This window comes from Perognathus longimembris, chromosome 4, assembly GCF_023159225.1.
Source record: "Perognathus longimembris pacificus isolate PPM17 chromosome 4, ASM2315922v1, whole genome shotgun sequence".
NCBI lineage: Eukaryota > Metazoa > Chordata > Mammalia > Rodentia > Heteromyidae > Perognathus > Perognathus longimembris.
In genome coordinates this window covers 50923844-50942231 of record NC_063164.1, presented here as the reverse complement: position 1 = coordinate 50942231, position 18388 = coordinate 50923844, and the positions used below count along the sequence as shown (strand labels likewise).

The 18388-nt window shown below is 44.3% G+C and overlaps 1 protein-coding gene across 1 annotated transcript in view; it reads left to right on the top strand.

Moving 5' to 3' along the window:
* The window catches only part of Rapgef4 (Rap guanine nucleotide exchange factor 4), a 297243-nt gene that overhangs the window by 137789 nt on the left and 141066 nt on the right, over positions 1-18388 (top strand). The window contains 1 exon segment of the mRNA XM_048345237.1: positions 16677-16749. Within this exon segment, the coding sequence (XP_048201194.1) occupies positions 16677-16749 (73 nt within the window).

Here is an 18388-nt window from a genome sequence, read left to right as displayed (position 1 = left end):
GTTCACATTTTATATTAGGCATATTTCTGTACAGACTTAGCAGTATTGTGAGTTTTTCCATAAACAGCTATTTAGAGCCATTCACACAATCAAAATAATATTTATAGATATTCAGGAAATGATTATTTTTAGGATTGTGACAAAGCAGAAAACCTCGCTACAGCTACCTTCCCTCAACTTAAAAAAGAAAAAAAATTCAAGTTTTGGTTAAGTTCCTTGAATGAGAGTTGTGAAAATTAGTTTCTTTTGGAACGATCATACAATTGAAAGACTAATTTAAATTAGGAGGGCACACTGGGCTTGGAAGAGGGTATTGTGAAAAAGCAAAGCATAATTTTCCTCCAAACAAAGACAAGCTTGTTGGAGAGCATGCTTTATTGCCTGGAAATTCTATATATATGCAAAGTTGCTCATCAATTCACTGTTGGGTTTTGTGTGCTTGGTTTCCCCTTTTGTTTGGAAAACTCAAATGTGGAGGAAAAAAGTCGCATAGCTCTGTGTGCTATAGGCATGGAGAAACCTACACATGCTAGTTCTCTTGGCATGTGGCATTCCTGGGTGGTGGGCTGCCTGCGGGAGGAATGGTCACACTTGGATGCTTGCAGGCAAAATCAGTGCAGATGCTTCAACAGGGCCCACTTGAAATTTCCAGAAGATAGTACCCCATATCTTGTTCTGAGCCCTCCCTCTAGCAGTCAGTAGGCTTCCTTGAGCAAGTTAGATTCATGTCCTGAAATCCACTCAGTTCATGCTCTTTCCCTTCCTTGCTCTCTCTCCCTTCCTTGCTATCTGTTTCTCTCCCTTCTCTCTTTTTCCCTCCTTTTTCTCATCCTTCTCCTTCTCTCCTGCTGCTTCTGCCTCTTCTTCTACCTCTGTCCCCCCTTTAATAACCTTATTAAAGTATAATTCCCACACCCTATCATTTACCTGCTTACAGTGTACAAGTCAGTATTTTTAGGATGTTGCGTAACCATCCTTACAAGTTTTAGCACATTTTTATCAGTCTTAAGCAATATCACATGTCCCAGTTAGTCACCTGAGATGGAGATTTGGATCAATTAATTCTGTGAAATAAAAGTGAACATTGTTCAGGATATTTTTGAATGGGAATTCTTATCTTTGGAATTGCCTGTCACTCAGTGTGACTGCCTCATCCTTAGAACATGAATGCTTTGTATATTGCCAACTGGTTTCTGACAAGTTCCAGCATGACCAGGTTAGAGGTGTGAGGAAGAGGAAAGGCTGTGTTTGTTTGGCACAGTGATCATCATGGTCTGGGGAACTGCTACCTGACCACTGTTGTGTTTTTTTGTTTTTTTTTGGCCAGTCCTGTGGCTTGGACTCAGGGCCTGAGCACTGTCCCTGGCTTCTTTTTTGCTCAAGGCTAGCACTCTGCCACAGCGCCCCTTCTGGCCATTTTCTATATATGTGGTGCTGGGGAATCGAACCCTGGGCTTCATGTATACAAGGCAGGCACTCTTGCCACTAGGCCATATTCCCAGCCCCACTGTTGTGTGTCTGTGGTGGCAACAGTAGGAGGGCTAGTGAGTGGCCAGAAGTATGTCTGATCTAACAAAATGGATACAGGTACCATATAGATTTCCATATAGGAAATTAGGGGGGCTGGAAATATGGCCTAGTGGCAAGAGTGCTTGCCTCGTATACATGAAGCCCTAGAATTGATTCCTCAGCACCACATATATAGAAAAGGCCAGAAGTGGTGCTGTGGCTCAAGTTAGCAGAGTTCTAGCCTTGAGCAAAAAGAAGCCAGGGATAGTGCTCAGGCCCTGAGTTCAAGCCCCAGGACTGGCAAAAAAAAAAAAAAAGGAGATTAGGGACCCCAAACATCAAGATGGGAGATGATCAAAGCAGGAATTAAAGATTTAAAAGGGAGGTAGGGATCATGGCAAACCTCATGAGGACCAGGCCCAAGCCTAAGGAAGGAGGAGCTGGAGTAGGGCCTGGAGAGCCTACAGTTCCATATAGCTGTTGAATCCTGGACACGGAAGGAATCCCTTTCATGGGCACAGCTATCCCCTTCTTCGTTGTAGCTGAATAGATTTGGTGCTTTCTTTCCCTGAGCCCAATACCTTTTCTGAGGGACCCATTTGGACAGACCTTCCCCCTCAGACCAAATCTCTCCCCCTGGCCATCACCTGACATACCTGGATGAGCAAGGAGGCCTTTGGGCTGCTATCCTACTTCCTTGGTTTGCAGAAAGGCAGAACCATCTGACTTCCAGTTAGGGCAGAGGACAAATTAGAATATCGTCATTCAGGGCCCTGGGGGTCATCTGTTAAACTTGGGCAATATTTTAGGTTAGAACTTGAAGTCAGATGGACAAGAACTACCCTCTAGGGAGGGAGGAGCAGGACAAGGGCAAGGCAGGCTGTGGGCTGTGTTTAGGACCAGCTCTAGGCCAAACGAGGCTGTGGATTCACAGACACGGGTGGAATAAATGGAGAGAGAAAATCATAAAGATTCAATTCAGACTCCTCTTCAGTTTTCAATAACTTTTCATTTTGGTGTAATTTAAGTCTCCCCAGCAAAGTTGCAGGATCAAAGGACTCTCCTAGATTTTTTTAATTCAAATTTTGCCAACTGTTTACATTTTCCCTCTTTATATTCATCTCCCCCTTTTTGTACATGCTTTGGGATATTGTGGCCCTGTGCCCTTAATGCTTCAGGACACGTTTCCATAGAACAAGGATTTTTTTTTTTTTGTAACCACAGCACAGTCATTAAAATCAGTAAATCTGGTGCCTTTGAACACAATTCAAACACCATTCAAAACATTTCCTCACCTCATTTCTATTCTTTTTACTTTTTTATTGTTTTTATTAGAAAATGCTAAGAAGGGTTACAGTTGTACAAGTCAGGCAAAGAGTACATTTCCTTTTGGATGTCACCCCTTCCCTCACACTCATAGATTTTCCCCTCCCCTCCCACCCACAGGCTGTATAGTTCATTTTCAACATAGTGTCCAGAGAATACCATTGCTGCATTTGTTTGCCCTTTTTTCTATCCTTTTAAATAGTCATTTTTATTTAAACAACATTTAATTCAAGTTTTTTTTTCTCCTGACACTACTGAGGAAGAGACTATACAACCTCATCTTTCTTTAATTGTATTGCATGCAAACCTTTTACCAGGTTTATAAAATATAGTCAGAAGCCAGCAGAATTGTAGCCTACTAGCCTACTAGCACCAACGTACTGGCACCAATCAGAGAAATCAAAGAAAATTTCTGAGTGATCAGCTTGCATATCTGGTTGCCTTGGAATTCAGTTTGTACAGTGCAATCTTATTTTTCAGCATAAAACTGAGATCACACACAGTCATACACACCTGGCTCTTTTAAAACTAAATTTCCCCCACGAATGTTTTTCTTTGTTTTGTTATGTTGGTGGTGGCGCTTGAACTCTGGGTCTGGGTGTTGTCCTTTAGTTCTTCAGCTCAAGGCTAGTGCTCTACCACTTGAGCCACAGTGCCACTTCTGGGTTTTTTTTCTGGTGGTTTATTAGAGGTAAGAGACTTTCCTGCCCAGGCTGGTTTGGAACCATGATCCTCAGATCTCAGCCTCCTGAGTAGCTAGGATTATAGGCATGAGCTACCAGTGCTCGGCTTATAAGTGTATTTTTTATACCAAGCCTGGTAGTACATACTGGGCTCTCACTCTCTCTCTTCTTAGTCTCTTTGTATTCTATTTTAAATTATGCAGTTATTAGTATTCCTAGATTTTTGATGCATTAAATTTAGATGTTTGCTTTTATCAGTCTCCCAGATGGCCACACTCCTCTCCCTGTCCTCTCTGAAAGCAAGAGGCTATTTCTGAACAAACGCACAGACCTTTACCTTGCTCCTCAGATGATGGCAAATACCTTCTTTCATCACATCCCACTTTACTAGATTTAGATTTATGCTTGTAGGCCTTCATGCATTAGGCTGCTTTTTCTTTCAAGCATTAGTTTTCTAAATGAAAATGTACCCTATGGCAGAGTCAGTACAGTAAGAAATGATGAGTGTAAAGTAAACAGGAACTAATATTTATTGGGCTGTTAGGGGCTGTACTTGTGTTATATAGTCAGTGCTTCTATCAGCCACGAGAGCAATCATGGTAATACTGATATATGTCACAGGAATGGTGTTAAGGGACAACTCAGAACTCAGAGTGGTTAAGAAATTCAGTCAGCCACGAGTTACTCACCAAACACTCACTGAACACCTCTGAGCTTTTGCTAGAGTCCAGGTGTATAGTGCGGGAGGATATAGCTGTGGCCCCTCCCCTGTGTTAGCCTGGAGTAGAAGAGGAAAGGGCATTGGACCAGTGTATACTCAGTTACAGGAAATGTCAACACATTGCTTGTGTGACTGATGGGAGTCACTGTGGGAGAGATCACAGAACTTAGATGGTCTAGGGCCTTGGGGTTGGCCAATCCCAGGGGATGATGAGTCAGCTCAGATGAGTTTGGCCAGGCTGAGTGGCAAGGAGTGAATTCCAGGCAGAAGGATGCCTCAAGAGGAAGACTCAGCATGTCTGAGGCTCTGAAGTTGCCAAATGGCTGGAAAGGCATGAACAGGAGTGGGGTGTGGGTGCTGAGGCAGGATAGGAAGGCATGGCCTACTGCTAGGATGAGGCTCCTAAGATCAGAGTTGAGATTGGAGCTCATGTTTGCATGTATCTTAAAGCTTGTTTCCCCCCAACTATGTGGCACCCAATGTTCTCTTCTATGCTATTTTCCAGAACAGCTAAGGTATTGCTTTCTTTATTGGCTCTTCCTAGTGCTCACACTGGGAGAAGTGGGGCCTGATCTTTGATGATATTACAGAGTGTAGCCCCTAAGGGAGACTGCAACCCCATCCTGCAGAGAAAGAGGGGTGCGGATGACCAGGAGTGGAGAGATGACAGAAACCAGGATCTACTCAGAGAATTTAGGGAAACCACATTCCATGAACATGGAAACTTCTAAACCCCAGCTCATTCCCTAGACATGTGCACTAAACACATAATGCTTTACATTGCTAAAGATGTCTCACAATTGGTTGGAATTTGGAACAGAAAGAATAGAAACGATGCTAATGGAAGAGAATGAAAAGTGGGGACAGAGAAGCTGCCAGAGTTTGGCACACATGGAAGGTAGGAAGTTTCTAAAGGCAAAGAAGGCTGGAAGCTAAGTAGTCATATTCTCCCAGCTTCTGCGTGTACAAAAACAGACCAAAGTTTCTGTCCTTGTGTGGTTTACATTCTAAATACCCATGTTTGTGTAAATATGTGTGAGCGACTGTCCTCATTCATAGGCCAGGAGAGACCTGAGTGGTCTGAGAGGACCCGTTAGGCCTCCTTTGTCACAGGTGAACAGGCATCGGCCAACATTTGTTAACTAAATGAGCATGAATTTCTCATCCTTGCCTTTAGGATTAAGGTGACCATCCTCTATGAGGAACTTGGACTTGGTCATATTCGGATTCCTCAGTCAGTAGTTAGATCCCCACCCTACATGCCAGTGTCTGAAGGGGGCAGCATTTCAAAGGGGGTAGGTCTGTCTGCCTCTGCTTCATTTGCTTACTGACAGCTTCATCCTCTTGGGCTCAGAGTGGGCTTTCTGCAGGGACTCGGCCTGGAGAGCTTCCTCCTTCAGAGCTCCTCAGTGATGGCACACTCCCGGATATTGCTCTTGGCAGATTGGTGTGGATTAAAGCTGGCAAACAGAATTGGGCCTCCACTTAGGGGGAAGTGGTAATGGCAGCTCTCCATGCCCTGTTATACCAACACTGTAGAAATCAAGTAATGAGGAAAAACTAAACCTAAGAGACCACCTCAGTCCAGCCGCAACAGGCCATAGAGAAAGCAGTATATGTGGCTTGAAAATGGTAAGGTGGAAAATTCTACCTGCAGATTTGAATTTATAACTGCTTTTATTTCTACTATCCATTGCATGTAAGAATGTTCTAGCATGCTGAGGTTTTAGAACAGTATGCCCCATCCATTTGCAGATCATACAGAGGTTGTGAGAGAAGTCTTGCTAAAAAACAACAACAACAACAACAACAACCCCAAAACGGGGGTAAAATGTCCTGCGGCTCTTCTATGCTGTGTGATTCAGGTGACTGGGTAACCACGGGGCTTTTCAGAGAAAGGACCAATGGCCACTTTTCCATCCTTACCTTTTGTGAGCCTAACTTTATTGTGTGGGGAGGACCTAGTAATGAGTAGTATATTAGGACAAAAATATTCCTACCCCCCAGAATTGACCCCTGCTATTCTTTTCCAGTTCTAGAAGCTTCTCACAAATTTGCCATTAGTCTGGCCCTGTTCTGAGCTCATCTTCTCATTCTTTCCCACTCCCAGGTGTGGGAACAATGCCTGTCAATCATCCTCAGGACTTCCTGTTTTTAATGCTTTTTCTGTTGCCTCAGGGTTGAGTTGCAGCCTGCTGAGCACTGGGGGAGAGGGACAGGCAAGGGGACAGTTCCTGGGAAGGCAGCAGCCAAAGCTCAATTCTCTGAGGCCAGCAGTCTTGTGTTGCCTTGGCTGCTGTGGCCACGCTGGTGGAGGTTCCTGCAGACAGCCTGGACAGCCTCTTTGGCATTGAGCAGCACGTGGAGAACCCACAGAAGAGGCCTGACCAGAAGACCTTGACACCCGTGGTAGTGAGTCTTCTCCTGCATAGCTTCAGCTGCAGTTCAGGCTGCCAGCCTGCTTTATGAAGTCCGTGCTATGCAATCTGTGACTCAGTCCTGGGAGAGCAATTCAACTCTGTCTCCTTCCTTCCTTGGGTGACACTGGGCCAACAGAGAGCCTTGCGTACATTAGGAAAAGGCTCCCCTGTTTTGGGTAGGACTCAGCTGCAGAGCACAGTTGGATCTAGCCCTACCACCCTCAGGCTTGCCAGCCTTTCAGCCAGAGTTCCTCAGTGGCCTGGATGGGACCAGTAACACTGGCTGCAAAGTTGGCTAGATTTTAATCTTTCTAAGACTTCCATCTTTTTGTCTCTTCTTAGGAAATACTTCTATAGTCAGTAACACATTTACATCTCCATTTGGGAAAAGCCAAATATCTCAATTCTTTATAAACGTCTCCCCTTTGTGTGCTGCCTCCCCCTTTCTTCCTTTTTCCTTCCTTCCTTCCTTCCTTCCTTCCTTCCTTCCTTCCTTCCTTCCTTCCTTCCTTCCTTCCTTCCTTCCTTCCTTCTATGCTTTAAAAAGTAGCTAAAGCTGGGTGCCCATGGCTCATGCCCATAATCCTAACTACTCATAACACTGAGATCTGAGAATCTTGGTTCAAGCATGGACAAGAATGTTTATAGTCTCTTATCCCTAATTAACCACCAAAAAAAGCCAGAAGTGGTGCTGTGGTTCAAGTGGGAGAGTGCTAGCCTTGAACAGAAAACACTAAGGTAAGTGCTCAATGAGTTTTGAGTCACTGTACCAGCATAGAAAGAAGAAGAAAAAAAGACTGGTTAGCTGTAATTTTAAGATTAGATTTTTTTTAATAAGGGGATTTGTTAATAATAATTTGTCAATAATAAGCAACTCCATGGGCTAAATTCTTGCTGGTTATTTCCCAGCTCTCTCTCTCTCTTTGGCTTCTTTTTGCCATTACCTGTAACTTACTGCTTCTTTAGGGGACTATTTTCTGTGTGACTACAGAGTGAATTGCACATTACAAAATGATTTAGGAAAGTCTATGGTTTAAATTTTTATTCTTCCCAGCCCCATGCAACAGAGATCAACAAGTAGATTACAGGTCTTTCTATCCTGTGCTTATCCATAACCTCACTAATTCAAATGTGTAATGGGGGAAGATACCTTTTCCTCAAATGATGCTGTTTGGGAAATATCAAATGTACGGTGGTTAGTTTGATTCAACCTTGGTTTCTCATCTGCATTATTAGATTATCAGCAACCATTTATTAAGTGCCTACTATGTGCAAGGCATTTTTATAGGTGTTATTTCTCAGAGAGGTCTTGGGAGATGGAATGAACTTCCCAGGGTCTTTACCTTGGAGACTGAGGCAGTCAACTTGGGTGAGTTCAGCCAGGTAACATAGCTGTGCTTCACATAGCATCCGTGGTCCTTGGCTTTTTCCACTGAAGTTCCTGAATGCAAAGGAAATCAATACCTCACACCCGGGGTCTAGACCCTTTGTAGCTACAAGTAGCCTGCAGCCAGTTCAGAACTGCTTTGAAGTTTCTGCTTTAATCTTTTAAATGTATGCAAATTTAGCTTTCTACTCCATAATAGAAAAGTATAAAAAAAATCCCTGTAACCATACTTGACATAAAATAAAATTTCCACTCTGGGAAGAGCTGCTTCTTTCATCCCCTCCTGCCTTGTTGGGTGTCACAGGGTGTGGAGCTGGGGAATGTGCACCTCTCTGGGAGAAAGTCAGCCTCACATGGTGGGTGGGGTGTTTTTCCTAAGTTTTGTACTTTATTCTGTGCTGAAGATGGAACCTTAGAGCCTTGTGCATGCTAGACAAGTGCTTTACCACCAAGCTACATTCCCCAGCCCCTTGGATCTTGCTGTGGGTCAGGCTGAATTAGATAAGTAGAGCTGGCCTCAAACTAACTCACAGTCCTCCTGCCTGAGCCTCATTTTTAGTACCAATGATGTTGACAAACTTTTCATTGAAAAGCCATCCTCATAACTAACTCACAGTCATAGGCATCTTCTTAACAGAAAGTAGAGTCCCTAGCACCTTCTAGACAATGCTAAATTTGTCTTGGCTATTAGTTCAGGATGATCTTTGAGTAATTTTGAGTGATGTTGGTCTGGCTAGATAGAGGTCTCTTGACATCTTGGAGAGGATTTAATCTTGTGGTTTATAAACTTTCATTTTGGTTCTAAAAGCCCAAGTCATTTCTTCAGATGAAATTGCTCTTGGAACTCTACTTCATAAAGCGTCTGAGTACAGACGCTCTGGCTGCCATCGGGGCTGAAGGCCGCCGGGCTTGCGTGGAATGCCTGGCTGAGGCTCCTACAAGGTCCTCCAGACTCTGCTAAACAAAGGTCAGAGCCCCGTTCTGATTCAAATCATGCATTTTACTGAGGGAGCTGAAGCCAGAGAGTGTGAAGGGCTTAGATCCTGCTCATTAGTGACCAGCCAAAGGGATATCTGATGGCCTCTGGGACAGAAGTAAATCCAGATTCCTGGTCTGCTGTGCCTCACCCTGGGCAGGGCCTCACAGCCCCTCAGCACAATGCCTCTGTCACAGAAAGTCAGCTGTTACCCAGGAGGCCACGTCCTGAGGGCCACAGTACAGGGCTTTGGGGCAGCCCCAGAGGTCAACATTCCTTTCTCAGAGCACCTGACTCTTGATTTGCTTCTTTCATTCACTGGCCTTTCAGCACTCAAGTGAACCTCATAGCTCCTCCCAGGCTCAAAGCCACTTGCAAACACCAGAGGGAGGCCATCTATGCAGGCTACTGAGGTATTGGAGGGTGTAGGATCTGGGAACAGGGTGTGCATGGAGATGTCACTCTGTGTCCCCAAAGAAGACACTGCAAAGGAGTTAGACTACCAGACCCCTCAGCAGCTGGGCTGTGGAAGATGTAGGGTGGGGCCATTAGTGAGTGACAGCCATAAGGACTTTCTGGACCACCTCCAAAACATTGGGGACAGCTGACCTGCACTACTTTACAGGTTCAGACCTTATTAAGTACAGCTTTGACAGTGCCCTTGAGTTCTGTCTTGTTTTTTCACAAAAAGGGAGGTGGCTTTGTTAAACTTCTGCACAGGTGTGAGCTGCTCCACAAAGTGGTTTGCCAATCTAGTCACCTCGGTCTTATTTTTCAGATCATTTGGGGAACACTCATAAACCTGACTGTGTGGTAGGCCAGTGTCCACTCTTCGAGTCTGTCTTGGAAGGAGCACTCTGCCTGCACACGTGGCTCTCTTTATTCCACTGCTGTCATCCTCTCTGGCTGCCAGGTGTCATGGGAAGCATTTGCCTATGCTAGCCGCTGCCAGGCAGACGTGTGTGACACATATCTCAGTGCTCACTCAGCCAAGGGAACTCCAGACTGGGGGCCCACATTGCTCCCTTAGTTTGGCATTTGTCTGTGCAGAACTCCAGGCTCCTTGCCTGTCCAGGAACCCGTGGGCAATTCCTCCATTAAACTGTCTTCCCACAGCAGTGTTTGTACTCCATTTGGATGACCCTGTGGCACAGTGGCTCATCAGAGTCCAATGTATGACCTTCCCACCCTTCCTCTTTGTTTGAGATGCTGGAACTGAGAATCGCACACCTTTCATCCTGGTGGGGTACTGTTTCTTTTATCTGATGATGTCTGACAAACTGCAACAGATGTAGTGGTAGGAACAAGCCACCATTTTGTTATCCATAGGCAGCTATGGGGAGTTCTCAAAGTGCACAGGGAAAGACTTGACAGCCTGACACATCTTTTCTTCCTTCAGCCGGAAAGACCCACATGGCTGGAACTGATTCTTACATGGGATACTGAAATAATTGGGAAGGTTCAGACTGGGCTCAGCAGGATGGGCCAGAGCACCTCTAGGTGGCCTCTCCATGGAGCTTAGGCTTCTCACAGCATGGTCACTGGCTTAACAGGGCAACACCCCAGGAGAGAGAGTTTGGAGAACAAGTACTCCAACACATCAATGTGCATCAGCTAGGTATCCTGACCGAGCCACAGAACCTCACAGCTGCTGCACCCTCTTGGCTACAGAGAATTGCAAAGGTCAGCCCAAGTCCAGGGAAAGGGATTTTGGTGTTCCCCTTTGTTACAGGAAAGAGAAGGCATTTAGGAGAGCATGCTGTTGGGGTTCAAGACCCCTCTCCCTGCTTCTCCCAGGGAGATGCCCAAATCCCAAACTATGAAAGAAACTCGGCTCTACCCCTCCGGCCGGCAGAAGGAGTAAAGCGTATCTTTGTGGACTGCGCTAATGCCGAAATCCCCTTCCCTGTCCGTCCCCCTCACGTGTCCGGAGCCGACGCAGGAAAGAAATTCCGGAGAGTCGGTCTGGATGGTCCACGGGTCTCAAAAGAATCTTTACTCAGGGAGGGGGTTTACATAACGGTAATGGCAGGAACGAAGAGGAGGGACTTGGGTTGACTAGCTGATTGGCTGAGCTGGGCTGCCCATCAGGTGATGTCATGAAACTTCCTCTATGGGCGGAGACCACAGCCCTCCGAGAGCTGGGTCTCTGGGGGCTCCGCTGCCATGATGGCACCCACGTGCTCTCCCCCCAGGGGCGGGGACTTCTCTTCCGGTTGAAGCTGGAAGATGGCCGTGGCTAGCTTTTACACTGCCCCAGGGCCGGAGGAAGGGCAGCATGAATCCCCAACAGCATGCAGGATGGATAGAGTGCTGTGGTCATCATTAGCAAATGCTGTGTATTTGTCTCACCATTCTCACATGTAAATGGCATCCCCCCCACCCCACCCCCAGAGTCTTTTTCTGTGTTGACATTAACTCAGAGTTCAGGATCCCACACCATGTAAGTTGAATCTAGGAGTGGACGTGGCATCTCAGATGCTAATTCCCCTGGTTTGCTTCTTGGACTGAGACCTGGGAATAAAAGAGATGAGTTATATGCCCTGCCCCCTGATACCCAGAAAACAATGGAGGTAGTTGCCTAAGACACACATGTACATGTATGGCCTTTTATTTTTCTAATTCCTTCTTCTTTAAGAATTTTGTTTGGCTTGGTGTTCTGTTTATTTGTTTGCTTATTTTAGTTATATGGCAGCCTTCCTTCAAGTGTTGAGACAAGTTCAAAAACACACATGAAATAGAACATAAACTGCTCTGAAATCCCAGAGTAACAGTGGCACATGGAACAAAAGTCCCATGTTTTGTTTTTTATCAGTCCTGGGGCTTGAACTCAGGACCTGGGCACTTTTGCTCAAGGCTAGCACTCTACCACTTTGAGCCACAGTGCTATTTCCAGTGGTTGGGTTTTTTTTTTGTTGTTGTTGTTTTGTTTTTGCTGGTTAATTTTGTTGTTAAGAGTCTCAGGCTGGCTTTGAACTTCAATCCTCAGATCTCAGCCTCCTTAGTAGCTAGGATTACAGGTGTCTGAGCCACTGGCTCCTGGCAAAAGCCCCAAGTTTCAAAGGATATATAACCACATGAAATACAACCATGAAGATCTCTTTCCTGACCCTTGCCACTCACCCAGATCTCTTTCCAGAGACAGTCTTTGTTACTCTTTTCTTGAGTATCTCCCCAAAGGTTGTCTATGCATTTGCAAAATGAACACCAATATATGACTATTCATATACAGATGTCTATGGCTCCCTCTACACAAAAGGATAGGTTGTTATTTATTACTTAAAATATATTACAGAATTCATTCCATATTCATATAGGTTGTGCTGCTTTGTTCTTTTTCATGGCTGCATATGACTCCATCATTATCTACTTATCAAGAAGTAACCCATTGTTCTCTACTTGTCAACAACTAGTTACTTTCTGTTTGTTGATCTATTCCAAACAGGTACACATGCTTGCATATGTATTCAGTTATTTCAGTAGACTATCCATCTCCTCTAAGGAAAGTTCCTGATCAGTCAAAGGAAATATGCATTTTAAAAATGATTAATACTTCCACATTGCCATTGGGATTGTGTTATTTTATCCTCCCATCAACAACATATGAGAAAACATTCATTCTCAGCAACATTGTGTTAGCAAACTTTGGAAACATTGGCAGATCTGACAGGCAAAAAAAGGATAGTACACTGTTTTTTGGTTTTGTTTTTTCTCTTTTGAAACAGGTCTCACTGTGTAACCCAAGCCATCCTGGAATCCGCTGTCCTCCTGCCTCAGCCTCCCAATGCTGGGATTGTAGGTGCATGCCACCACACCCAGCTGCACTGTGGTTTTAATGTCTTTCTGTTATGAATGGCAACATTTGGTCCTATAGTGAACTGCTACCCAATGATCCAACAATATGCAAATGGTCTTTCATAGGGTGCTTTGGAAGTTGTAGTGCTATCCAGTGATCAACCAGTATGCAAAAAATGTAGGAATCTCAGTTTTCTCATGTAAGTTTTATCCCAGTGTTAGGTGTTTTTATTCTACTTTATATGAAATACTCTTCAGGGTACTGCATAACAAGTGTGTTATTCAGCTTTAGTTTATTAAAAGAGTGCTCTTGAAAGGTTTTTATTTTTTTTGAAAAGTATAAATATTTCACCCCTGCTTTTATTAACTCTTCTTGTAGCAAAAGCGATAACATTAGAGCCAATGTTGTCTTATTAAATAAGCCATTTTAAAATTGAATTCAGCAATGACTTTTTTCCTTTTTTTTGTGATAGTTCTGAAATCTGAACTCATTGTCTGACACTTGCTCAGTTTTTTTTTTTTTGTTTTTTTTTTTTTGTTTGGCCAGTCCTGGGCCTTGGACTCAGGGCCTGAGCACTGTCCCTGGCTTCTTCCCGCTCAAGGCTAGCACTATACCACTTGAGCCACAGCGCCGCCTCTGGCCGTTTTCTGTATATGTGGTGCTGGGGAATCGAACCTAGGGCCTCGTGTATCCGAGGCAGGCACTCTTGCCACTAGGCTATATCCCCAGCCCACACTTGCTCAGTTTGATAGCTCAGCTGGCACTCTACCACTTAAGCCACATCTCCAGCCCAGCCTTTTCTGGTTATTTTGGAGATGGAGCCTCATGAACATTCCTTCTTGGGCTGGCCAACAGTGGTGTTTTCCAATTTAGAAATTATAACACCAACTCAATATTATTGAAATTTTTATCTGTGATAATATTATGACTTTGCTTTTAGAAATGTATCGTCTTTTAGAAATTCCTACTGAAACTTTATATCTGGAATTTGATTAAAAATAATCCTAAAAGAGTTAAGTATATAGATAAAATAATATTGGTCATCAATTAATAATTATTGAAACTGAGTATGGAATATATGGTTTTCTGTCCACTGTATGTATATATGTATGTATGTATGTAAGTATTAGCTTATTATTGTTCAGAGCTTGCCTATACCCAAAGCCAGGGGAATAGTTCAGGGAATCCCAATGGTTCTCAAATAAACCAAGCCATTTTATTTGACCACATAGAGTATTTGAAGGTCACAAAGCAGGCAGGTATGAGGTGTAAAAGGAAGTAGGTAAATAGAAGCGAATGGGCTGCTTTCAAAGAGGTGGTTTGAGAGGGATGCATTTGCTTTGGCTTTGAAAGAGGCCAATCCAGAGCATTCACCTGGGAAGAGAGCAGTATGTGTGTTTGTATCTATGCCTGTAATAATAATAATAATAATAATAATAATAATAATAATAATAATAAAAGTATTACTAGCTAAGTATTAAGTTCATACAATCATTCTTACTTTATCCCTGACTTACTTTTGGTTAAATATGGTCAACTCTGGACCAATTATATGCAGTGCAATAGAGAGTAGTAAGTATATTGGTCTAACTTTTATTACAGCAAGCTGTTATAAATAGCTGATTTTATTATTTGGCAATATTTTACTCTACCTGATTGGTTGATTGATGGATTTATTTTTTTTTTTTTGCCAGTACTAAGGTTTGAATGTAGGGCCTGGATGCTGTCCCTTAGCTTTTTTCACTCAAGGCTGGTGCTCTACCACTTGAGCCACAGCTCCACTTCTGGCTTTTTGGTGATTAATTGGAGATAAGAGTCTCATAGACTTTCCTGCCTGGGCTGGTTTTTACCTCGATCATCAGATCTCAGTTGTCTGAGTAGCTAGGATTACAGCCATGAGCCACCTGCACCCAGCTACTGCACCTCACTTGTAAGTGAAACTTCACCATAGCCTAGGTAGGACTCTGTTCTGGCAGTAGTCCAGGCACCTGCTGTGGGTATTTCGACACATTCCCTAGGGATGAGACATTAGAGACCTAGCCTTGTGTTGCTGTACACAGACTCCTCACAAATCAGGCCACTGGCACTGCTTGCTCTCTGTGGTGATCCAGTGCCTTGGACATGTACCCCCCTCACATAGTAGGTGCTCAGTGCACACAGATGTCTTGAAATCCAGTTTCCACACTTCTCCTCAGTGAGTGTCTCTGTTTTCTGTCCCACAAAGGGCAACTGGGTGATAGGCTCCAGGAGATCAGCAGCCCGGGTGCTCTGGATCTTGGAGGAGCATGAAGTCCAATCCTTCAGGGGCCAGGGCTTCTGTGGACTTTGTGGGCTTGACATCAAGGTGTCTAAGACAATGTCATAATGTCCGAGAGAACAATTCTAAGCAAAGTAAAATGTTGCCCTTAACTTTGTGTGGACTACTTTATTTAGGAATCTATTAAGAAGTTGCTGATAGGAAAATGAATAACTCAAAAGGTTATTTGGGGAAAGGGGTGTCACAAAATCTAACACAAGGACCCTCATTCACAACTTCACTGGACCTGTTTTGTTGAGAACACAGAATCAGCAAATGTCCAACTGAAGTCTAAGACTAAAGAGGAGTTGGTGGTGTCCTAGAAAGAATAAGATTAGACTTGAGAAGGGAGCAAAGGAAAAGCCAGGAGAGGGGTGACACACTGGTCCTAGAGGGACGTTGGTGTGGTTAGTGAGCTCAGAGGCAGAGAAGATCATGACTTGACAATGTGCATGCAGATGTTCGCATAGTTGCCTCTGAAAGAGAGTAAGAGTAAAGAAGTAAAAAAGAAGTGCTAGTTACATCTTGAAGAGGTTCCTTGGAAAAAGTATTCATGTTATGTCACAATGCCAATTGGATTCTCCATTGGGTCACGTGGTAGCCAAGCACCCTGTGTCACCAACTGCCCTGGATACTGATGAAGTCTTTGCTGTCAGTGATTGTATAACCCACAAGCACCTTATAAGGTGCTGTTTAGCATTTCTGTGTCACTGTATTATATATATGTATATATATATTTGTAATTATATCAATATCTATATATCTGTACACACACATGACAGCCACCAGCAAATTAATACAGTTGCCTAGCATTCCTTCTGGATGGCTGGAGACTGGTCCTTGCCTGAGAAGACAGCTGGCTAGTGCCCACTTTCTGTAAATGTCTCTGCTCTAACTGGATGCTAGTGCCTGCTTTATGCACAGGCAGTCTTACCCCCACCTCATACAGTGCAGACTCCTTGGGCTGGTATTTATTTCTGAGCTCCAGGTTTCATAGCTTACCTGTACCAAAAGCCAGGGGAAGAAGACAATTCAGGGGAATCCAAATGGTTCTCAATTAAACCAAGCCATTTTATTCGACAGCATCCTCAAAGTGTTTGGAGGTCACAAAGCAGGCAGGTGTGAGGCGTAAAAGGAAGTAGGTAAATGGAAGCGAATCAGCTTCTTTCAGGAGGTGGTTTGGGGAATGCATTTGCTTTGGCTTTGAAAGAGGCTGATCCAGTGCATTCACCTAGGAAGAAGGCAGCATGTGTGTTTGTATCTGCATCTATAAAGACCAAATGCAGGTTCTCTGGACAAAAAGCGGAGCATGTGTTTGCAGGGGTGAAGGGGATTTGAGGAGGGGATAAGAAGTGCACACAATTCATCCAGACACAAGTGCATAAGGGAACGGGACGCTAGGCGGAGGGCACATTCAGTCTCACCCCTGTTTGGAATCCAATATCCCTTTCATGGCTCAGCTGCTTCCTGACACCTATAGTTTCTGCTCTCTAACATGTAAATAAACAAATACTCACAGCGAGTAAATATCTGTGTGCTGAGTTTACAATCTTGTCTTTCAGAAATACCGACAGTATATGGCAGGACTTCTGGTTCCTCCGTATGGTGTTATGGAAACGAGCTCTAACAATGACAGTAAGTGATTGCCAACATTTTATATCTAAAAGTGGGGCTTGTGGTGTGTGTTTTCCTGTGATCAAAAAAATATGTCCTGGGGCTGGGGATATAGCCTAGCGGCAAGAGTGCCTGCCTCGGATACACGAGGCCCTAGGTTCGATTCCCCAGCACCACGTATACAGAAAACGGCCAGAAGCGGCGCTGTGGCTCAAGTGGCAGAGTGCTAGCCTTGAGCGGGAAGAAGCCAGGGACAGTGCTCAGGCCCTGAGTCCAAGGCCCAGGACTGGCAAAAAAAAAAAAAAAAAAAAAAAAATATGTCCTATACCAGCTTGACAGCGAGTCTCCAGATTCTTTTGTACATAGCCCTGCCAGCTCACACGAGATATTTAAAGGATGCTCCTTAGAGCACTATTATTTCGTAGTGCTAGCTAAGGGGAGGAGGCTGCTCTGGGACTGACTGAGACTTTACCTACTTGGCATTCTCAGGGAGTGTGCACTTTAGTGAAATGCAGGATTGTTTCAATGCCCTCTTCAAACAGGGCTTGTGAGAGCTGAGAGTGGTTGGAATGTATGGTAAACATATGTGAAAATATAATGGTGAAATTGCTATCATGCAGCTAATTAAAAAATGGGGTTCCTGATCTGAATTTTATCTTGGTCACATTTAACTACCAAGAGGCTTGCCTTGTTTCTTGGACTCTGTGCATCCAGCACAGAAGCCCTGAATGCAAAGGAGTGTTGGAGTGGTGGGGGAGGCATCCCTTGTTCTTAAATCAGGGCCCCTGAAAATCCAAGCCTCGGTCAGGTGCTCTTGCCGTATATATGAGGTGGCACAAAGGTGTGGTGGACAGGCTAACTGCAGTTGTTGTTGGTGTTGTGTTGTTGTGTTGTGTGCATTCTATAGAGAGGATTAAAGAAAAAAAATCCAGACCTTTTAGAAGAGACTCATGTCTGGCTGATGGTAAAAGAAAGGAAGGTATTCACTGTGAAACTCTACTACATGTCCATGGCCTGAAAAACATCCGGGTCATTTTGGTTTCTGGGTGTCCATGCTGCCTGCATGTTTAGCTCCACTGCTGCTGCTGGTGGCAGCTCCATGCACTCACTGTGAGTCTCCTTAGGAAGCTCTGTGTGTATGGGGGGGGGGTGGAGGAAGAGGGGGAGAGAAGGAGAGAGAGACAGAGAGAGAGAGAAAAAAAAAAGAAAAAGAGAAAGAGTGAGAGAACCATGTATGGAGTGCTTGAAGTTGTAGCACTTTGGTTCCCAGACACAGTGTGTTCTATCAGGCTTCCATTCCACGTGCTTTCTATTTTTTTTTTAAACTTTTTTTTGTGGTTACTTGAATTTGAATTCAGGGCCTTGTGCTTGAACCATATCCCAACACTGTTTGCTTTTGTTATTTGTCAGGTAGGGTCTCATGCGTTTGCCTTGGTCACGTAGATCCTCCTCCTACTGCTTAGCTAGTATTGTAAGTCACCACACTGGACCACTCGAAGCACCTCTAGAACAGGGAGTCACACTTCCCTCTCTCCTTGGTCCTTCAGTTCCCCCTCCCCTCCTGAACCAGCACCTCCAATCTCCTGTTCCTTTCCAGACTTGTTTTTCTCTCTGCAGGGTCCCCATTCCCAGGTAACCAGCATCCTCCAGGAGCTACCTC